The following is a 10645-nucleotide window of genomic DNA, read 5'->3' on the forward strand; positions in this document are numbered from 1 at the left end:
CTAAAGAACCTCCGTAACGAGGCTATAATATTGACAATTCAAAACCACAGTATATTAAGATATATTTAAATATATTATTGTACAATGTTAAAAATGACTAAGAGAGACCTTCGGATACTGCTCCGTAGGTTTGAAGAGGGACACGGAGCAGTATCCGAAAGTCTCTCCTAGTAATTTTTAGCATTGTACAATAATAAATTTTAACACTGCTGTGGCTTTTAGTTGTCAATAATAATAATAATAATAATAATAATAATAATAATAATAATAATAATAATAATAAAAGAGAGAGAGAGAGAGAGAGAGAGAGGAGATGACGAGAGAGAGAGAGAGAGAGAATAAAACTGGTCTTTATTACCGAGCACATATTATATAGATTTGAGCAAACAAACATCATTCACGTGATGTTGCTACATAACTGGACCACTCCAGGTTTGGTGAGGATGGGATTGGGGGGGGGGTTGGGGGGGGGGGGGGGGAAATTCCCAACCTCCTGAGAGAGAGAGAGACCAGTTATGTTTTTACCAGTTATATTCTGAAATGGCTCGAGAGAGTTGCTTCCTAAAGAAGGCGTCACGGACTCCTGGAATGTTCCAGGAATCTGGAAGATCATTTCCTTCCTGGATTTGAACTGGATGATGTGATAAAGGTGAAAGAACTTTGTTTTGTGGCTTGTATATATTTTTATATACTGATCATGATTAAGATTTTGAATGTCATTTTATTTTTTATTTTTTTTTTTTTCAAAATTTAATTATGCAAAATACATGATGATATTTAAGATGCAAGTTTTATTTAGAATAAAAATTCAGGTCAGAGTCTTCATCTTTTCAATCAACCATTTACTTTAATCGTATAAATACCTGAATACACACACACACACACATTGCATATATAATGTGTATGTGTGTGTAAAAATTTACTAGTCATTTTTACCTGATACATATGTAATTGTAATAGCTACAATTTGAGAATGCATATATATATAGATATATATATATATATATATATCTATATATATATATATATATATATATATATATATCTATGATATATGTGTATATATATATATATACTATATATTATATATATAATATATATAATATATATATTAATATATATATATATATACTATATATTATTATATATAATATGTATATAATATATGTATATTTGTGTGTATGATGATGCTGACGAATCGCCATCAATCATAATCATCGAAGTCTCTAAGCTTAAGTAAGGCCTAATATGACTATCAAGAAGCGTAATTAGATATACAGCTGCTGATAATTAGAGAAATTGATTACGGGATGAAAATGAAATCGGACATTGACCCCAAAAACATCGACACCTTTCGGAGTGGGCCAGGTAGACAGGGTGTAGGTCACCTGGTAATAATAATAATAATAATAATCATAATAATAATTATTATTTTTTTTTTTTTTTTTTTTTGCTCTATCACAGTCCTCCAATTCGATGGGTGGTATTTATAGTGGGGGGTTCCGGGTTGGCATCCTGCCTCCTTAGGAGTCCATCACTTTTCTTACTATGTGTGCCGTTTCTAGGATCACACTCTTCTGCATGAGTCCTGGAGCTACTTCAGCCTCTAGTTTTTCTAGATTCCTTTTCAGGGATCTTTGGGATCGTGCCTAGTGGCTCCTATGATTATGGGTACGATTTCCACTGGCATATCCCATATCCTTCTTATTTCTATTTTCAGATCTTGATACTTATCCATTTTTTCCCTCTCTTTCTCTTCAACTCTGGTGTCCCATGGTATTGCGACATCAATGAGTGATACTTTCTTCTTGACTTTGTCAATCAACGTCACGTCTGGTCTGTTTGCACGTATCACCCTATTCCGTTCTGATACCATAGTCCCAGAGGATCTTTGCCTGATCGTTTTCTATCACTCCTTCAGGTTGGTGCTCGTACCACTTATTACTGCAAGGTAGCTGATGTTTCTTGCACAGGCTCCAGTGGAGGGCTTTTGCCCACTGTATCATGCCTCTTTTTGTACTGGTTCTGTGCAAGTGCCGGGCATTCACTTGCTATGTGGTTTATGGTTTCATTTTTCGTATTGCACTTCCCTACATATGGGAGAGATGTTATTTCCGTCTATCGTACTTTGAACATATCTGGTTCTTAGGGCCTGATCTTGTGCCGCTGTTATCATTCCTTCAGTTTCCTTCTTTAGCTCTCCCCTCTGTAGCCATTGCCAATTGTCATCGCTGGCTATTTCTTTAGTCTGTCTCATGTATTGTCCGTGCATTGGTTTGTTGTGCCAGTCCTCTGTTCTTTCTGTCTTTCTCCTGTCTCTGTATATTTCTGGGTCTTCGTCTGCTTTTATTAGTCCTTCTTCCCATGCACTCTTTAGCCACTCGTCTTCACTGTTTTCAGATATTGCCCCAGTGCTCTGTTTTCGATGTTGACGCAGTCCTCTATGCTTAGTAGTCCTCTCCCTCCTCCTTTCGTGTTATGTATAGTCTGTCCGTATTTGCTCTTGGGTGTAGTGCTTTGTGTATTGTCATTTGTTTCCTGGTTTCTGATCTATGCTGCGGATTCTGCCTTCGTCCATTCCACTATTCCTGCGCTGTATCTGATTACTGGCACTGCCCATGTGTTATGGCTTTTATCATATTTCCGGCGTTGAGTTTTGACTTGAGTATCGCCTTGAGTCTTTGCATATATTCTTTCCTGATCGTGTCCTTCATCTCTTGGTGTTTTATATCTCCTCCTTCCATTATTCCCAGGTATTTGTATCCTGTCTCATCTATGTGTTTGATGTTGCTCCCGTCTGGTAGCTTTATCCCTTCAGTTCTCGTTACTTTGCCTTTTTGTATGTTGACTAAGGCGCATTTTTTCTATTCCAAACTCCATCCTGATGTCCCCAGATACAATCCTTACAGTCTGGATTAGGGTATCTATTTCCTTGATGCTCTTACCATACAGCTTGATGTCGTTCATGAACATTCAGATGGTTGATTTTGTTGCCTTTTTTCTTGAGTTGGTACCGGCATCCATCTTCTGTAGTATTTTGGGTCATGTGGGAATCATGGCTACTAACGAAGAGTAGTGGGGACAGTGAGTCGCCCTGGAAGATCCCTCTCCTGATATTAACCTCTGCTAGTCTTATTCCGGAGCTTGTAAGTATTGTATTCCAGTTGCGCATTGTATTTTTGAGGAAGCTGATGGTATTTTCCTCTGCCCCATATATTTTCAGGCATTCTATTAGCCATGTGTGTGTATCATGTCGAAGGCTTTCTTATAGTCTATCCATGCCATGCTTAGGTTGGTTTTCCTTCCTTCTCCTACTGTTCTTCATTACATTTTGTCTATCAGGAGCTGGTCTTTTGTGCCCCTACACTTCCTTCTGCAGCCTTTCTGTTGGTGGGGGATGGTGTTTGGTCTCCTCTAGGTAGTTGTATAGGCCTTTCACTGATGATACATGTTAGTAACTTCCACATTATTGGTAGGCAGGTGATAGGCCTGTAGTTACTGGCTATATTTCCCTTACTCTTGTCTTTTTGTACTAAGGATGTCTTCCTGTGGTCATCCATTTGGGTGCTTGGTGATTTGAGATACAATGCTGGAGTTGTTCTGCTATTCGTGGGTGTAGGCCTTGAAGTTTTTGAGCCGTATCCATGGACTTCATCGGGACCTGGGGCTTTCCAGTTTGGCATTTTCTTTAGTTGGTGTCTGACTGTGTCTGTCGTGATGTCTGTGAATCTTTGTTTTATTCTCCCTGTTTCTTCTTCCATGACTTCCTGGAGCCATGTTGCATGTTTGTTGTGTGATACCGGATTGCTCCATATGTTTTCCCAGAGTCTCTTACTTGGTTCGGCTTCAGGAATTTCTGGGTGGTTGTCTTCCCCTCTTAGTTGGCTGTATAGTCTTTTCTGGTTGGTTCCGAATAGTTTGTTCTGTTGGTATCCCTTATTCCGGTTCATGTAACGTTGGATCTTGTGTGCTTTGGCCTTAAGCCTCTGTTTTACATCTTCTATTGTGTTGTTTAGTCCCTCTCTTGTACTTTGTATTTCTCGTTGAGTTCTCCCTTGTTTTCTTGCTTCTTAGCCTTTTTCTGCCATCTCTTTCAGTTTACTCAAGTCAGATCTCATCACCATGATTTGCTTTTTCTAGGCGCCTTTATTTTCCAAGGGAGGATTTGCTGTTTTGGTTTCTGTTGGGTTGGTTGTGACGGTGGTGTTCGAATCCCCATCAGTTCTGCTACTAATCTTGCTCCTGCATATGTATTAGGCCCATTATTTCATTGACCTCACGTGTTTTCTCCCTTAATTTCTTGGTGTTGTAGGCTTTCATGGAGGGGATCTTTGTTCTCTCTGTATCTGGCTCCATCCATTGTCTAATCTTTTCTACCCATTCCGTCCTCTCTGTTACTTCGTCGGTGTTTCTTCGTGTGTCGTTGTTTGATACCTCATCCTCCCTGTCGTCTTCTGTGGCATCGACTCTCAGTTCGTCTTCGTGTAATTCGTTGTCGTGTGACATTTCCCTTTCCAGTTCTTCTCTTTCTGTTGGGGAGAGCCAGTTCTTTTTCTTTATGTTCCTTACTTGGTCTGCCAGCCTCTGCTCTGTTTGGGGGGTGTTATTCCTCTCATTCCAGATGTTGACCAATCTTCTTCTATATCCTCTCTCCGTCGGGTTGCTTCTGATGTAGCATCTCCATATTTCCTTATTTTCTTCTCTTGTCCATTTCTTCCTTTTGCCTCTGTAGCTCCAATCTCAGGCTGTTGATTACTGTCGTTGTGGTGATCAGTTGCTGGATGACGACCTCCAAGTACCTGACCGTCTTCCCCTACAATTGGGTTGAATACCTGGTTGCTGGACGAGGCTCCTCTGTTGCCAGAGGTTCCATTTACGTCGTTTTCGTTTATTCCTTCATTTCTTTCCATCATTGCTGAGTTTTGCTATTTAACCCATAGCTGGACCCTACCCCATCAGGGATAGGTACTCATTTACTATTATTATTATTATTATTATTATTATTATTATTATTATTATTATTATTATATAATAATAATAATAATAATAATAATAATTATTATTATATTATTATTATTATTATTATTATTATTATTATTATTATTATCGCAGTTTTTTCTAAGCCCATAACACAAGCAATCTTCCACGAAGAATGTAAAACGAATATAAAACTCAGAAAATATCAAAATAAACAAAAAAGAAAGACCAAAAATATCATAAACGATTTGCAACCAAGAACAGCAATTAAATACCAAGATATTAGTTGCAATTCCAGCATTTGAATGAATCCAGTATTTGAAACGCAAGCATCCATTACAGTAGTTTCCTGGCGTGTGGAACATGTGGTTAGGGGGTGGGGGGAGGGGAGGGGGTGCTGGACTTCGAGAGTTTATTGTTGTCAGGTTAAGTTGGCCTTATGCCAGCAGGGCCATTGCTCTGGGAAGTTATTGATATTGGAGGTTAAAGAGATGCATTCGTCATGTTCATCCTGTCTTGTGTTTATTTTTTTCCTTTTGACTCATTTTATTTATGTTTTTATTTATGCGTTTATTGTTCATTGAATTATTCAAGTTTTATTCCTTATTTCGTTTTTTTCTATTAGTCTGTTATCTGATTTTATTTGTGGTTTTATTTGCGTTATTGTTCAGTAATTATTTATGGGATTTAGTATATTTCTCTCTGTTTTCCATTTTCATCTACCAATGTCCAGTTGGCTGAAATGTTGCTTCTTACAAGATATATGTGTATCGGTTCAAATAATAATAATAATAATAATAATAATAATAATAATAATAATAATAATAATAAAAATAATAATTCAAAACATACTTTAGAATAAGTAGCAATGGTTACATTATTATTAATATTATTATTACCTAACTTCGCGTACAAAACATTCAAAGAAACCGAAGCTTCCCAACCTGGACCTCCAACGAAACTGAAACTGCCCATTCCAATCCTCCAACGAAACTGAAACTGCCCATTCCAATCCTCCAACGAAACTGAAACTGCCCTTTCCAATTCTCCAACGAAACTGAAACTGCCCATTCCAATCCTCCAACGAAACTGAAACTGCCCATTCCAATCCTCCAACGAAACTGAAACTGCCCATTCCAATCCTCCAACGAAACTGAAACTACGCTTGTAAAACATCCACGAAGCCAAAAATTAAAAAAAAAAAAAAAAATTTTCCCTAAGAAAATCATACAAAATTTAAACTTGTCAAAAAAATGGGTCAAAACCAAATGTTTTTTTTTTTTTCTTTCTTTTTTGCCAGAAAGAATAAGAACTTTCCAAATTGCCTAAACAATACCAAACCAGAACTAATCTTTTCGATGAGAAACTTTTATTGAAACTAAAAATGTCCCAATGAAACTGAAAGCTTTCCTCCGAAAATGGCAAGAAACCTATAAACGTCAGGTTTAAGCTTCCTACCGAAATCGGAGGGTTTTTTTATTTTATTTTTTGTTATATTTATTTTTATGAATCCTGCTGAAGTTAAACTTTAAAATTATGTCATAAAATGAATCTGTAACTTTGTCTCCTGAACATCCAACGTTATGTCCCAGCTCCTGCTCCTGCTCATGCTCCTGCTTATGCTCCTGCTCCTGCTTATGCTCCTACTCCTGCTCATGTTCCTAGTCATGCTCCAATTCTTGCTATTGGTCACGTTCCTGCCCCTGCTTATGCTCCTGCTCCTGGTCACGTTCTAGCTCCTGCTTATGCTCCTGCTCCTGCTCCTGGTCACGTTCTAGCTCCTGCTTATGCTCCTGCTCCTGCTGCAATCAACGACGGCGAGACAGTCTTGTCTTGGCCAGACCGGATTCCTCCGACAGAGCGCTCGAGTTTGGACAGCAGCGAGTCGGTCCAGGTGGGCTGACGTAGTAAGTAAGAGTAAGGGATGGAGAGGGTAGTCGGGAGGGGAGGGGGGAGGGAGTTGAGGGCAGTAGGATTAGGGAATAGGGCCTCAGGGCCCTGATGTAAAGGCAAATGCCGAGGTCAGGTGCATAACATTATATATTCAGATCAGTGGCAGCAGCTCCTGTATAGTAGGAGGGGAAGGAAGGAGGGGGGGTGGGGGGGGGGGGGGGGGAAGGAACACATGGGTGCCACAGGGCCTGATTGAAGGATACGCAGAAAGGGAACTGAAGCTGATCTTGAGAAGTTTGGAAGTTATGTTTGTGTAAGGAGAGAGAGGGAGGGAGGGAGGGAGGGAGGGAGGGAGGGAGGTGTGAGCGGGACAGGTAGAGAGAGTAGAAGTTTTATCCTGGTGAGGAAAAGGAGTAGGAGGAGGAGGGGGAATTTTGTAGGGGGGGGACACGAAGGAAGGAGGTGTGGCTCACTCGTTCCACGTGGAGGTCACTGACCGCTCCCACGCCACAAACTCCTTATATTCTTCCTTCTTTTTTTCTTCGTCTGTTCTCTTTATCTCTCTCTCTCTCTCTCTCTCTCTCTCTCTCTCTCTCTCTCTCCATTTCTGATCCGCACCTCATTTTGATCTAGCTATTTCTCTCCTGGAACCGTAAATTCCTCTCAATTCCTCTTTTGGCTTCCGCTATGAGGAGCTCATTCCTCCCCCCTCACCGAACCTCATCACTCACACTCTTTCGCCCCCGTCACTATCACTATCACCCTCACCATCATTTTCATTCATCTCCTCCTTCCAGTTGGAATGAGGAGAAGTGGTGTCTGGAAGTCAATCGTTCGTAATTTTAATGGAAGCGCATTTGTTGAAGATTGTTCCAAACTTCCTGGAAATCGTTATTAGCGTAATAATAAATTTATAAAACTTTATGTATAAACTGAAAATTTTTTAAAATTCATTGGTCGGTTTTGGTATCAAGTATGAATAGGGATATCCTTTTATGCATATAATAGATTTTATCCTTCTTAAGTACGATTGTTCCAAACTTCCTGGAATCGTGATTTGCATAATAATAATTTATAAAACTTTTAGTATAAACTAAAAGTTTTAGAAGTTAATTGGTCCGTTTTCGTACCTCTTATGAATAGGGATATCCTTTTATGCATATGATAGATGATATCCTTCTTATGTAAAGTAATTGTAAGTATCCATTTATATATATGTATATATAATTACGCATATATGTGTGTGTATGTGTTTGTGTTTGTATTCATGAACACATATCCCATCTATCAAGAAACTGGTCTCAAGTTTTATTTGATTCATTCGTCTATTTTTCCCTCAATTTCAGGTCGTTTCATTAATATGCATCTGCCTCTTAAAATGGTGAATTATACTGATATATTTTTAAGTAAAATCAAGTAAAAATTGAACGGCTTTTCCTTAGAACTTGTTATTATCTACTTTCCTTAAGCTGACAGATTTCTTTCACGTCCAAGTTGACTACGGGCAGCAATACCCACCCGGGCCTCTTCCAAAATCAATATGAAATACCCAATTTGCTTCTTCAGGACATCTATCGATTTACTCGATTCGCTTGAGAAAGGCTTCTTGAGTCCCCCCCCCTCCCCCCACCCCCTTTTCCTTCTCGATTCGAGTTCGCCAACGAAATGTTGGTTTATTTGGTCAGTGGTGTCGATGGGTGGCGCGCATGCGTGCAGGTTATCCGGCTCTGTGTCGGTCCCCCTGTTTCGGGAAAAATTTTTGAATGCCGAAATCCAGTTTTTCCCCAATACCGTTAGATTCTTCAGCTTCTCCCCCCTACCCCCTCCCCCCTCCAACCCCCTCGCCAAACATACCAGACGCACTAGTCGAAATAGCCGTTCTCTCTCTCTCTCTCTCTCTCTCTCTCTCACTCTCACACACCTGTACCCTCGACTTCTACTAATACTGTCACTACTACCACACTTCCCTGCGAGGGGCCTTTGCCCTTCTATACTACCCTCCTCCTCCCCTCCCCCTCCCTCCCTCCAGGGCATACCCCCCACCCCCATCTCCTTTCCTTCCTTAGTACCTGTCTCGTAGACTGTTTGGAAGGGCTGCGAGAGCCCGTGCTGGCATAAGGCCATCTTAATCCAATAACAGTTACTACGGTCCGTTAGATGTGTAGGGCGTCATCTTTTATCCCCCCATTTTCTGCATATATATATATATATATAGATAATATATCTATATATATTATATATAAATATATATATATAATATATATCTTGTTGTGTGGTTTGTATACATAATTTATATATATATATATAGTATATTCTATATATATATATATATATATATCTGTGTGTGTGTGTGTGTGTACATATTTATATGTGTGTGTGTGCATGTGTGTACATACGTATATGTACAGATGTAACCTTCTCTCGTCCTTTTCTCTCTCAAGAGGTATTAAATGATGTGTCATCCTCATCTTCAATTTCGCTTAGCAAATGGAATACCTCACTCGTCTTTCTCAGCAACTTGTTTGTTTTGTTGTTGATGCTGCTGTTGTTGTTGTTTTTGACCCAAAAAGAAAGAAGCAACTCCAAAGACTTTGCAGTATATTTGCTCATTCATAAAACAACTCGTTTTTCAGACATTCTTCTTCTTTCTGTGTCCGTAGCGGCGAGTTCTCGTCGGTAATCAATACCTTTTTTTATTGTTAAGCTTATACAATTTGTCCATGTAAACATACTTACCGGCATCAGTTCGTTTTGCTGAAAATACTATCACATATCATGCCTCGTATTCTTATTGGTATTGTAATGTAATTAACATTCTATTGTTTTTCTCAGCCATTTCTGAATCTCGTAACATTTCCCATTTTTAAAGGTACTTTTGTCATTAGTTACAAGAGAATTCCATTGACTAATTTTTTTTATTCTGAGCCAGTTCGAGTTGGATAACTATTTCTGACTCGGTCAAATCACCGTAGATGAACTTATATGATTATAAAATTATATCATGAATGTTTCTGGTATTCGCCGGGGAAAAACGTATCATGGTCATTTGAAGACCTCAAACATTTAAGCTAAAAATGTTTCATGATGATGCTTCTATTTTATTGAATTATTCCTTACTTCCATCTTTATCTCCTGTTCCTTGTTTCTTTTAGCCGCCATTTTACTGTCATGACATTTGGCTTAATTAGGTGAATATTATAATTAAAAAGCAACAGCAATAATAAAATGAGCGTTGGAAGACTGCAAACCTCCTCCAAGGCTAGACAGTCCACCATCAACAGGTCCGCTCCTCCGGAAAGGGACAGTCTCAACTGTCCCAAATGTAGTCGCCTGTTGCCAATAACGAGGCCCACTTTTAGTGGAAGTTTCGTGAAAATCCACTTGTAACGTTTTGCGTAATCCTGCTGACAAATGAACCTCGCCAAACACACAATTTCCTTATCGGAATTGCAAAGATTAAACGAAAATTAGAGGGACTAAATCGTAGTCAAGAAAGCTTTACAATCGGTAGAAGCCGATGATTTTGCAATTGTTTTTGTTTGTACGTTCGTCCATGCATAACAGAAGGTAGGGCAGTGACCTTCCCGTCATCTTGAAAACCAAAAGGCGTGACCGACTTCAGCTCGGTAGAGTTTTACTCGGTTAGGTTTCGGGTGTTAGAACGACCTATTGATACTGTACAGATCGATATACGTTACTTAATATTTTAGCCTAACTTCTTCACCCCTTTTTTTTGGGGTGGAGGAAGGGGCTAGGGAGGGCGTTAACCCTATAC

The 10645-nt window shown here is 39.2% G+C and overlaps 1 protein-coding gene across 1 annotated transcript; it reads left to right on the forward strand.

The window, feature by feature from the left end:
• Positions 1–5340: 5340 nt before the first annotated feature.
• On the forward strand, positions 5341–6880 carry LOC135213838 (uncharacterized). Its single transcript, XM_064247942.1, has 2 exons — positions 5341–5407; positions 6570–6880. The coding sequence occupies exons 1-2, from the start codon at positions 5341–5343 to the stop codon at positions 6878–6880; spliced, it is 378 nt and encodes a 125-aa protein (XP_064104012.1).
• The last annotated feature ends 3765 nt before the right edge of the window (positions 6881–10645 follow it).

Source organism: Macrobrachium nipponense, chromosome 43, assembly GCF_015104395.2.
Source record: "Macrobrachium nipponense isolate FS-2020 chromosome 43, ASM1510439v2, whole genome shotgun sequence".
In the NCBI taxonomy this organism is placed as follows: Eukaryota; Metazoa; Arthropoda; class Malacostraca; order Decapoda; family Palaemonidae; genus Macrobrachium; species Macrobrachium nipponense.

What these genes read in the sequence shown, in the direction of transcription:
- LOC135213838 (XM_064247942.1), top strand. Translation starts at nt 5,341, where the DNA reads ATGTGGTTAGGGGGTGGGGGGAGGGGAGGGGGTGCTGGACTTCGAGAG. An exon ending in GTTTATTGTTGTCAGGTTAA is followed by an intron (nt 5,408 to 6,569) that starts GTTGGCCTTATG and finishes GTTATGTCCCAG; the next exon opens with CTCCTGCTCCTGCTCATGCT.